We start from the raw sequence: 12,827 nt of genomic DNA on the forward strand, positions 1-12,827 counted from the left end.
CTTTAATCCCATAGAAAATCTGTGGAGGGAGCTGAAGGTTCAAGTTGCCAAACGTCAGCCTCGAAACCTTAAGGACTTGGAGAAGATCTGCAAAGAGGAGTGAGACAAAATCCCTCCTGAGATGTGTGCAAACCTGGTGGCCAACTACAAGAAAGGTCTGACCTCTATGATTGCCAACAAGGGTTTTGCCACCAAGTTCTAAGTCATGTTTTGCAGAGGGGGTCAAATACTTATTTCCCTCATTAAAATGCAAATCAATTTATAACATTTTTGACATGCGTTTTTCTGGATTTCTTTGTTGTTATTCTGTCTCTCACTGTTCAAATAAACCTACCATTAAAATTATAAACTCATATTTTCTTTGTAAGTGGGCAATTGTAGAAAATCAGCAGGGGATCAAATACTTTTTTCCCCCACTGTACATACATTGCAGGTGCCTCTGGGAGCTCTCCTTTGTAGGTGGTTTAGTTGGCCTCAATTGGATTAAATAGAGGGTGTGTGTAGTACACAGTAGCTCTATCCCCAGGTGTGTGTGTGTAATCTGATTTTCAGTGTGAGAGTGATTAAAGTAATACTGTTGAGTGAAAGGGTCTCTCCCTGTCACACCACCTTACCGTTCCTACATAGTCCATCTGTAAATAGCCCACCCAATCTACCTACCTCATCCCCATATTGTTTTTATTTACTTTGCTGCTCTTTTGCACACCAGTATCATTACTTACACACCATCATCTGCTCATCATCATCTGCTCATCTATCACTCCAGTGTTAATCTGCTAAATTGTAATTACTTTGCTACTATGGCCTATTTATTGCCTTACCTCCTCATGCCATTTGCACACACAGTATATAGACTTTCTTTTTTTTCTATTGTGTTTTTGACTGTACGCTTGTTTGTTCCATGTGTAACTCCATGTGTTGTTTCTGTCGCACTGCTTTGCTTTATCTTGGCCAGGCTGCAGTTGTAAATGAGAACTTGTTCTCAACTAGCTTACCTGGATAAATAAAGGTGAAATAAAAAAATAAAAACACTATACCATCTCACTCTATTAGAAACACACATTCACTTACAGGCTGCTGTGTGTATCTACTTCTATGTGTACCTCTATGAGTTTAAAGTGTGTTCTCTTTTCCATGGCAGATGTGCGTGGGTGATACTCTCACGATTCAGTGTACCTTACGGAGGATTCCAAGATTAATGCTGTATGTGTATTTCTTGTGTTCAAACATCTATCCATGTTTGGATATTTGGTCATTCTCTCTGTGTGTTCCCAGCTGAGACGCCTATTGAGGAGTTCACCCCAACACCTGCATTCCCTGCCCTCCAGTACCTGGAGTCTGTCGACGTAGAGGGAGTGGCCTGGAGGGCTGGGCTTAGGACAGGAGACTTCCTCATAGAGGTAACTACACCCCCTCTCCTCTTCTCCTATCTCCTCTCCAACCCCATGGACTAGCCCCACTGCCTCTCAGGTCTCTGTCTGCTGACCTCCAGCCGTGTGTATATGTGTGCATGGCATTCGTGCGTGTGTGTGTTCCAGGTGCACGGAGTGAACGTGGTGAAGGTGGGCCATAAGCAGGTGGTGTCTCTGATCAGACAGGGGGGCAACAGCCTGCTGATGAAGGTGGTCTCTGTCACACGCAAACCTGAGTCTGAGGAGGTGGTCCGCAAGAAAGGTGAGCAGCATGTCCCTCATCAAGTTACTATGAGTCATATATAATGAGTATCTACAGTCCTGTGATTGTATCATGTATATGTGGGCCTGTATCCACATAGCGTCTCGGAGTAGGAGTGATCTAGGATCAGTTTAGCCTTTTAGATCATAATGAATAAGATTATATGGACAAATCCTAGATCAGCACTCCTACTCTGAGATGCTTTGTGTTGATACTCGCCCTGGTGTGCTGGAGTGGACAAGTTGAAAAATGGGACTTCCACTACTGCCTGTCCCTCATTGCAGATGTAATCTCCTCCTCCTTCAGTCCAGTGTCACATTATTAGCTGGTCCATGTATTTGATCTCTGGCATATAGCCATTAGGTTCTTCAATTCTAGGTTCTGTATTAGTATGTTGTCATGGATATGGCAGTTGGCACTAGATGACCTGATATATTTGAGAAGGATCTGTATGTTCCTGTCATCCAGGTGATTTCACCACTTTACCAAACTGTAAATTCATGTGGTTTCCATGTCAACGGCATCTCATCTCATCCCTGTGCTAAACAGCTCCCACTCTCTCCAGCTACTAAGACCTCGGGAAAGTGTATGTGTGTGTGTCTCCTTGGGTGAGCGAGACAGACAGATACACATGTAGGATCTTAATTTGATCACCCTGTTGCAGGAGAACTTAGATGTATTTGAGGTTTTAAGTTGGTTTACTATTATTTGTGAGGACTTTTGGTACTCACAAGTAGAGAGAGAGAGAGAGAGAGAGAGAGAGAGAGAGAGGAGAGAGAGAGAGAGAGAGGAGAGAGAGAGAGAGAGAGAGAGAGAGAGAGGAGAGAGAGAGAGGGAGAGAGAGAGAGGAGAGAGAGAGAGAGAGAGAGAGAGAGAGAGAGAGAGAGAGAGAGAGAGAGAGAGAGAGAGAGAGAGAGAGAGAGAGAGAGAGAGAGAGAGAGAGAGAGAGAGAGAGAGAGAGAGAGAGAGAGAGGAGAGAGAGAGAGAGAGAGAGAGAGAGAGAGAGATAACAGAGTCGATATGGAGGTCTTTAAGTAGTCAGTCTGTGATTGAAAACTGAACATGACAGACATGTATTGTTGCTGGGATTGAAGTTGCGTGAATCCCCTCAAAAAATAAGGAAGATTTGCATATCCAGGATCAGTGGTGTAAAGTACTTAAGTAAAAATATTTTAAGTACTACTTAAGTCGTTTTTTGAGGTATATGTACTTTATGTTTACTTTTGATACTTAAGTATATTTACAACCAAATGCTTTGTAACTTTTACTCAAGTAGGATTTTACTGGGTGACTTTCACTTTTACTTGAGTCACTTTCTAGTAAGGTATCTTTACTTTTACTCAAGTATGAACATTGAGTACTTTTTCCACTACTGTCCAGGATGTTGTATTTTCCCAAGAAGTTATCATTTTTGACAATTAAAATGGAATATGTCTTACTTAAGTAATGCTTTGACAGTGGTTAAAGACAGTGACAACAGTAATACACTTGATTACACTGAGATGACAGTGTATTTATCCACCTAATTTGAGGAAATTAGTTTGTTCTGAAGATCTACCGCTTGGTCATGATGAAGTCCCCACTTCCTCTAATTTCATTAGAGGACTCAGGTCAGGAGTGTACAGTGTGTGTTTTGGTCAGTATAGAGTGTGAGAGGGCGGAGACAGAAACGCATCAGAGAGGTGTGCTGAACGCGGAACAAGGGAGAGCTCGGTTTGTTGTTTTGAAAGTCTCTAAAAAAGTGTTCTAATGAAAAAGTTTGGTTACTAGTTACCTTTTGAATTTGGATCCCGCAACCTGGTTAGCCTCAGTTGCTGGGACCGTTACATCTGTTCAGGGATCCTGCCAACCAAAAGTCTGATGAGCTGCTTGGTGTAGCAGCTAGCTTAGCTGCTAGCTTACTAGCTATCAAGCTAGCAAAGTTTCCTTGACAGCTTGAACACAGCCCGCAAAGCGGTTACGCTTGTGCCGATCTTGTGACTGTCTAAATCCCTGCTGTTTGTTTCTGTTTCCATCTGCCCTGCGACCTGCCCTGTCTGGAACTGTGGGGCACCAATGCTAGTCTATGTTGCTACCATGAAATCCAAAGCCAATGGTGGGAGTAATGGAGAGGACAGTTTCTCTATCACAGGTGAAAGATTTTTTAAATGAACAATAGGGGTTCTACAAGCAGTTGTTACAACAACAGGAAAATAGCTTCAAGATCTTTGTTGAAATACTGATTGACTCAACTAACAAAAGAATGGACGATCTGACTAAAGACGTCATGGACCTTTAAGAACAGTTTTCAGTTGTCCCAGGAGAGGTGGATGTCCTGAAAAAAACTTGCAGAAAGATGACAACAAACTGTAAGTCTACGCAAGATGACATCAGCATAGTCTGTGAATCATTATTAACAATGACTGGGAAAACAAACTATCTAGAGGGACAGTCCAGGAGGAATAACATTGTTGTGGATGGCAAACCAGTCTTCACATGGGAACTGGGCAGAGTCTGAGGAGAAAGTAAAAACAATGATCACTGAAAAGCTGATCATTGAAGATTGAGGTGGAGCACGCCCACAGGTCTGGAAAACCTGTAACCCGCCCAGGTGATAGACAGAGGCTGATAGTGGTCAAGTTGCTGAGGTTTAAGGACAAGATGGCTGTTCTGGAGAGAGCCAAGAACATGAGAGGAACCAACATCTTCCTTAACGAAGACTACTTGGAAGCTGTGCGCCAGAGGGGGAAATAACTTATCCCAGCCATGAAAGCTGCCAGAGAGCGTTGGGACATTGCTTAAATCTGCTATGACAGGCTCATTGTCCATCCTCCCTCCAAAAATACTGAGTGGAGGGAGAGAGACAAGTTTCCGGGTTAGAAGCTTCAGCCCCACATCACACACACCAACTGACACTCACAAGTGCCTGATTGACTGACTCTATTGGCCAAACCATGTTCTTGTCATTCTTTGTGTGTTTTCTTTCTTCATTTTACTTCTATCTCTGATAAGCTACTCAGGAAAGGACTGAAAATAGTCCATATTGATATATGTAGCCTTAGAAATAAGATTCATGAAATCAATATCTTTCTAACATTGGATAACATTCATATATTGTTTCTCTTTGAAACTCACTTAGATAATTCCTTTGATGATACAGCAGTAGCAATACAAGGATATAACATCTACAGAACAGACAGAAATGCTAATGGGGGAGGTGTTACTGTATATGTTCAGAGCCATATTCCTGTAAAGTTTAGAGATGACCTTATGTCTAATGTTGTTGAAGTGTTGTGGTTGCAAGTTAACCTGCCTCATCTAAAGACTCACTTTTGGAGTGTTGCTATAGGCCACCAACAGTCAGTACTGTATCTCAAATCAAATCAAATTGTATTTGTCACATTCGCTGAGTCCAACATGTGTAGACTTTACTGTGAAATGCTTACTTATGAGCCCTTTCCAAAAAATGCAGAGTTAAAAAGTAAAAAAAAAATGCAAAAAATAAAAAGAAAATAGTAACACAATAAAACAACAATAATATATACTACTGGTAGTAGTACTGGTACCGAGTCCCTGTGCAGGGGTACGAGGTAGTTGAGATAATATGTACATGCAAGTAGGGGTGAAAGTGACTAGGCAATCAGTATAGATAATAAACAGAGTAGCAGCAACGTGCAGTGCATTCCGAAAGTATTCAGACCCCTTCCCCCTTTTCCACATTTTGTGACATTACAGCCTTATTCTAAAATTGATCAAATAATTGTTTTCCTCATCAATCTACACACAATACCCCATAATGACAAAGTGCAAACATATTTTTTTGACATTTTTCAAAATGTATAAAAAATAAAAAACAGAAATACCTTATTTACATAAGTAATCAGACCCTTTGCTATGAGACTCGAAAGTGAGCTCAGGTGCATCCTGTTTCCATTGATCATCCTTGAGATCTTTCTACAACTTGATTGGAGTACACCTGTGGTAAATTCAATTGATTAGACATGATTTGGAAAGGCACACACCTGTTTATATAAGGTCCCAGAGTTGACAGTGCATGTCAGAGAAAAATCCAAGCCATGAGGTCGAAGGAATTGTCCGTAGAGCTCTGAGACAGGATTGTGTCAAGGCACAGATCTGGGGAAGGGTACAAAAAAAGCTCAGCAGCATTTAAGGTCCCCAAGAACACAGTGGCCTCCATCATACTTAAATGGAAGCCGTTTGGAATGACCAAGACTCTTCCTAGAGCTGGCCGACCGGCCAAACTGAGCAATCAGAGGAAAAGGGCCTTGGTCAGTGAGCTCCGGAGTTCCTCTGTGGAAATGGGAGAACCTTCCAGAAGGACAACCATCTCTGCAGCACTCCACCAATCAGGCCTTTATGGTAGAGTGGCCAGATGGAAGCCACTTCTCAGTAAAAGGCACATGACAGCCCACTTGGAGTTTGCCAAAAGGCACCTAAAAGACTCTCAGACCATGAGAAAAAAGATTCTCTGGTCTGGTGAAACCAAGATTGAACTCTTTGGCCTGAACACCAAGCGTCATGTCTGGAGGAAACTTGGCACCATCCTACAGTGAAGCATGGTGGTGGCAGCATCATGCTGTGGGGATGTTTTTCAGCGGCAGGGACCCAGCCAGAGCACGGACTTGAACGAACATCTCTTGAAAATAGCTGTGCAGCGGCGCTCCACATCCAACCTGACAGAGCTTGAGAGGAACTACAGAGAAGAATGGGAGAAACTCCCCAAATACAGTTGTACCAAGCTTGTAGCGTCATGCCCAAGAAGACTTGAGGCTGTAATCTCTGCCAAAAGTGCTTCAACAAGGTACTGAGTAAAGGGTCTGAATGCTAATGTATATGTGATATTTATGTTTTTTATTTGTAATACATTTGCAAATATAAAAAAAATGTAACATCTCAGATTGTCATGCCTTCATTCCGACTTTATGCCATATTCGGTAATACCGGCACTGAAAAAACCCATCTCATAGAGAATGCTAACTAATTGCTAACAAGAGTATTACAAACATTTTGTACAGTTTCTAACCTAAACTATACTAGTAAGGCAAAAATGCTACTCACAGTTTGCTGCACACACAAAACAAATATTAGCCAGCAAGGCTCTTGATCCAGGAGGGGATTCTCTGCTGTTACCAAGCGAATGCTTGATTTTGGAAGATAGCATAACAAGCTACTAAATTAGTAAACCAAATGCACAACTACAGAGCATTTAGCACTACCTTAATAGTTATAAGATATCTAGCTGGCAAACATTTAGTTGTGAATTCCATACTGTAATTAGATCACCTGGTGCATGCTGCACAACAATGAGTGACTCACAAGGCTCTGGTCTCTCGTTGTTGTATGCTTGTAAACAAACACCACGTGACACGTGACTGTGGACTACCATAAACTTCATAAGGATGTGACAGGTGAAATGAAGAACACAATGTTATGTATTGCCTAACTTTTTTCACAAGAGGACTGCAGGTATTTACTTAAAAAGTAGCTACAAATATTCAAATGTATTAAAAAAAGAATCCAAATACCCCGGTATATGGTATATACGGTTTACCCCCCCAAGCCTAGTGTGGACCAGAAGTCCCCACAATAATTAATAGTAAACAAACTAAAAGTATTAGGGTTAGAATTAGAATTAGGTTTAGGGTTAGGGTTAGGAGCTAGGGTTAATTGTAGGGTTAAGGTTAGGCTTAGGGTTAGGGTTAAGGTTAGGGTTAGGTTTAGGGTTAGGGAAAATAGAATTTTTAATGGGACTGTTTGTGTGTCTCCACAGGATTAGTTATAGAAGACTGTGTGTGTGTGTGTGTGTGTGTGTGTGTGTGTGTGTGTGTGTGTGTGTGTGTGTGTGTGTGTGTGTGTGTGTGTGTGTGTGTGTGTGTGTGTGTGTGTGTGTGTGTGTGTGTGTGTGTGTGTGTGTGTGTGTGTGTGTTTGTTGGAGTGTGTGTGTGTGTGTTTGTTGGAGTGTTAGTGTAGTGTGTGTTGCAGTGACAGTGTAGTGAGTGGGTAGAATCCAATGAGTGTACATAGAGACGGTGTGATTGAGTCAGTTCAAATAAAAAGGGGGTCAATGTAAATAGTCTGGGTAGCTTTTGATTAGCTGTTCAGTAGTCTTATGACTTGAGGGTAGAAGCTGTTCAGGAGCCTTTTGGTCCCAGACTTGGTGCTCCGGCACCACCTGCCGTGTGGTAGCAGAGAGAACAGTCTATGACTTGGGTGGCAGGAGTCTTTGACAATTTTGGTGGGCTTCACCTGGTATAGAGGTCCTGGATGGCAGGGAGCTCGGCCCGAGTGTTGTACCGGGCCGTACGTGCCTTATGGTTGGATACCAAGCGGTTGCCATACCAAGTGGTGATGCAGCCAGTCAAGATGTTTCTTAAGGATCGGTGTCCCGCTAGCGGGATTTTAAACATTTATGCACATATGTGTTTTATAACGGCTGAAAGCTTAAATTCTTGTTAATCTAACTGCACTGTCCGATTTACAGTAGCTATTACATCAAAAACATGCCATGCGATTGTTTGAGGACGGCGCCCCACATCAAAATATTTTTCCATCGGCACAGGTTTCATACATTCACATATAGCGATTAAATATTCACTTACTTTTTGAAAATCTTCCTCCGATTTGTCATCCAAAGGGTCCCCAAAGGGTCCCAGGTAGTCATTTAGACAGGTTACCTTGGTGTTCTTGGGCGCAGGGACTATGGTGGTATGCTTGAAACATGTAGGTATTACAGACTGGGTCAGAGAGAGATAGAAAATGTCAGTGAAGACACTTGCCAGCTGGTCAGCGCATGCGTTGGGTAGGCGTCCTGGTAATCCGTCTGACCCTGTTGCCTTGTGAATGTTAACCTGTTTAAAGGTCTTACTCACATCTGGATAATATGTATGAAATGCTTGATAATGTGTTTGATGCTTTCAGATACTGTAGATCCATTTTCTGGGTGACCTGAATATAGACTGGTTTTCATCAGGCTGTGCCTGTAATCTGGGTCAGGCTGTCAATCAACCATGTGTATTGATCGAATTACCAATGCTGCATAACTTTGTTCTAAAGCCGTATCCATACCCATTAGATGTAGTGACCATAATATAGTGGCTATATCCAGAAAAGGCAAAGTTCCAAAGACTCGGCCCAAAATAGTGTAAACGTTTTGTAATGATTCCTATGTTGAAGATGTAAAAAATATTTGTTGGTCTGATGTGTGTAATGAGGAGCATCCAGACGCTGCACTTATGCATTTATGAAATTGTTTCTTACAGTTATTGATAAGCATGCACCTACTAAGAAACTGACTTTTAGAACTGTTAAGACTGTGGATTGATGAGGAATTTAACAATTTTATGTTTGAGAGAGATGAAGCAAAAGGAGTGGCTAATAAGTCTGGCTGCACAGCATTCTGTAAATTGAGAACTTCTGTGAATAACTGAAGAAAAAAAACATTATTCTGAAATGATATCAAGAATGAAGTACTTTAAATGAAAGTATGTTCAGAAATGCTAATTCACCTCAGGCTCATTCATCACAAAACCTTTTGACATTGCCAATTATTTTAATAGGTAATTCATTGGCAAAGTGGGCATACTCAGACATGAAATGCCAACAACAGACTGTGAGCCATTATAAAACATTGTGAAACATTGTCATTTTGAATTCTGTAAAGTTAGTGTGGGAGAGGTGGAAAAATTATTGTTGTCCATCAATAATGAGAAACTACCTGGTATTGGCAACTTAGACGGAAAGCTACTGAGGATGGTAGTAGACTATATTGCCACTCCTGTTTGTCATGTCTTTAATCTGAGCTTGTGTAAAAGTGTTTGTCCTCTGACCTGGAGGGAATCTATAGTCATTCCGCTACCCAAGAATGGTAAAGCACCCTTTACTGGTTCTAACAGACAACCAATCAGCTTGGTGTTTGACCAGATATAATGTTATTTCTCTGTGAACCAATTAACAGACTTTCAGCATGCTAATAGTGAAGGGCACTCAACATGTACTGCACTGACACAAATGACTGGTAATTGGCTGAAATAAATTGATAATAAGAAGATTGTGGGAGCTGTATTGTTAGACTTTATTGCAGCCTCTGATATTACTGACCGTAATCTGTTATTGGAAAAATGTATGTGTTATGGCTTTACATCGTCTACCATATCATGGGTTGAGATCTATCTATCCAATAGAACACAGAGGGTCTTATTTAATGGAAGATTATTTAATGTAAAACATGTAAAGTGTGGTATTCTGCAGGGCAGCTGTCTTGGTCCTTTACTGTTCTCTATTTTTACTAATGTTCTACCAGTAGCCAAAGCCTGTGTGTCTATTTACATTGATGAGTCAACATTATACACATCAGCAACCACAGCTAGTGACCCTTAACAAAGAGTTGCAGTCAGTTTTGGAATGGGTGGCTAGTAATAAACTAGTCCTGAACATATCGAAAACTAAAAGCATTATATTTGGTACAAATCATTCCCTAAGACCTCAGCTGAATCTGGTAACGAATGATGTGGCTGCTGAGCAAACTTCTTGGTGTGATGTTAGATTACAAATTGTCATGGTCAAGGCATATTGATTCAATTGTTGTAAAGATCGGAAGAGGTTTGTCTGTGATAAAGAGGTGCTCTGCTTTTTTAACACCACATTCGACCTGCAGGCGCTGATTTTTTTCACATCTTGACTATTTCCCAGTTAAATGGTAGGAGCTGCAAAAAAGGAAAGCAGCAGCTAGCCCACAACAGAGCAGCACGTCTTGCCCTTCACTGTAAAAAGAGGGCTAATATCAAAAAGATGCATGCCAGTCTCACTTGGCTTAAAATAGAAAAAAAAGATTGACGGCATCACTTCTTGTTTTTATGAGAAATATTACTGTGATGAAAATTCCAAATTGTCTGTATATTCAAATAACATACCATTCTGACAGACATACTGTATGTACCCCACCAGACATGCCATTAGGGGTCTCTTCACAGTCTCCAAGTCCAAAACAACAACACACAGTATTGTATAGAGCCATGGTTACATGGAACGCCCTTCCATCTCAAATTACCCAAGCAAACAGCAAAATCAGCTTTAAGAAAACAATGAAACAACACCTCACAGCACAATGCCTATCCCTTTGTTGACCTAAATAACTTGTATGTTTATGTAAAGTAATATGTTTTTGTTAAGTGTTTTGTCAGCACAATACCTTTTGTATTTCTATATTTCAAAAAAATGTATGTTGCTCTGTCCTTGAGCTGTCCTTGTCTATTATTGTTATGTACTATGTCATCTTTTATGTTTTGTGTTGATCCCAGGAAGAGTATCTCCTGCTTTTGCAACAGATAATGGGGATCCAAATAAAATCCTGAATCCTAAACCACCCCATGAAGTTCTACTGAGCCGGCTTTGCTCTGCCTGGCTGTTCTGTGATGTTCTTAGCTCTTCTAAGCTGTATTTAATACTCTAAAAGGCAGCACTGCTGCTCCAAGTCAACTTTTTCTCCAGTTCCTAACTCTGCAGACACTCTCACACACACTCACAATCCCCCGCACACTCTCTCTCTCTCTCTCTCTATCTCTCTCTCTCTCCCTCTCTCTCTCTCTCTCTCTCTCTCTCTCTCTCTCTCTCTCTCTCTCTCTCTCTCTCTCTCTCTCTCTCTCTCTCTCTCTCTCTGTGTATCGTTCTCTTTCTTTCTTTCTATCTCTCTTTTTTTCTTTCTCGCTCTCTCTCTCTCTCTCTCTCTCTCCTCTCACACACACCTCATAGCTCACACACATCCCTCTGCACCAAGCCAAACCTTGCTACCACCATGGTAGCCATAGCAACCATGCTGTGTGTTTGAATGAAGCATTGCAATACTCTCTCTCTAGTGCTCTCTCGATCTCTCGCTTTCTGTCTCTCTCTCTCTCCGTAGTTTACATGAATATGCTGACCGGTGATGAAGTGATAGCGTATGGACTAGATTAGATCAGATCTATAGCTGTTCAGTGTAGCTGCGTAGCCAGTATGTGGTAGCATCCAGATGTTCTGCTGATCCGTTTTATCTCTTCACAGTGGTGCATTGAGACGGGACTGGCTGGTTGACAGTATATTGAATGAGGTGCTGTATTGTATTGTGCAGAGACTGGGAGGTATGCTGCTGTATTTTAACATGCACAGATGATACAGTGTGTTGGGTGGTGAGCTGCATCATGGATTTCATAGGCTGTGAAGGTGTGATTTTGTGCTGGTGTATTTTAGCTGTTATAATGTGTAGCTGCACATGTCATATAGCACAGTGGGAGGTATTGTACTGTAGTAATTGATGCTGTGATGGTATGGACTATCTATTTTGAAGGATTGTATTGCCACATGTTAACAGTGAGCTTTTCTGGTGTTATTTGTATGTGGACTGGATAATATAATAATAATATGCAGGTGTTTGGTAGTGGTTGTGGACTGGCACAGCACTGATAGTGAGCTGATCTGTAATAGTTAGTAGGCTATACAGGGTCTTAGGGGGTTTTGGATGCTAGCGGAGATGACTGTAAGTGGACTGGTGTGAATGTTGTGGTGTGGTAGTGTATTTCTGTGGGATTTACAGTTATTTATTTATCTTCCTCTGCCAATGCCGCATGGCAGAATGTACTCCCCACCGGAGTGTTGAGTGGGGTGGTGAGTGTGTGTGAGAGATGTGTGTGTGTGTGTGTGTGTGTGTGTGTGTGTGTGTGTGTGTGAGACGGGGGGAAAGTGAGAGGGATGATCAAAAGGAGTGTGTCTACCCGCCTGAACAAGTCGTCCAGCTTTCCCCAAGTTGACCAGGGGAAGGCTGCGAAGACAGGATGGAGCTTCCGGCTGGGCCACGCTCGCAGGGCGCTGAGCAGCAGGGTCAAAGGGCCTTCCTCCTCACCTTCAACATCATCATCCTCACCCTGCGTTTTCTCCACAGCTCCCCCGCCACCCAAGAGAGCCCCCAGCACCACTTTGACACTGCGCTCCAAGTCTATGACCGCCGAACTGGAGGAACTGGGTTAGTGTGAGAACACAAAGATGCAAACATTCACAAACTTGTACACAAACAAACACTAACACATATCTCCCCACTCTCTCTCTCTCTTTCTCTTTTTCTGTCTCTCTCTCCCCTATTCACTTAACCGTTCTGGTTAAAATATGCTTCCTGCCTTCATACAACT

At 41.9% G+C, this 12,827-nt stretch overlaps 1 protein-coding gene across 3 annotated transcripts in view; it reads left to right on the forward strand.

The window, feature by feature from the left end:
* The window catches only part of LOC106561231 (SH3 and multiple ankyrin repeat domains protein 3), a 308,236-nt gene that overhangs the window by 276,681 nt on the left and 18,728 nt on the right, over positions 1-12,827 (forward strand). For all 3 annotated transcript variants that reach the window (XR_014379094.1, XM_082957270.1, XM_082957271.1), the window contains exons 16-18: positions 1,276-1,400; positions 1,539-1,674; positions 12,584-12,664. Coding sequence is in view for 2 of the 3 variants with exons in the window: in XM_082957270.1 (XP_082813396.1) it covers positions 1,276-1,400; positions 1,539-1,674; positions 12,584-12,664 (342 nt within the window). In the remaining variant the exon portion in view is untranslated. The remainder of the gene's footprint in view (positions 1-1,275; positions 1,401-1,538; positions 1,675-12,583; positions 12,665-12,827) is intronic.

The sequence above is a fragment of the Salmo salar genome, chromosome 10 (assembly GCF_965601325.2).
Source record: "Salmo salar chromosome 10, fSalSal1, whole genome shotgun sequence".
Taxonomy (NCBI): domain Eukaryota; kingdom Metazoa; phylum Chordata; class Actinopteri; order Salmoniformes; family Salmonidae; genus Salmo; species Salmo salar.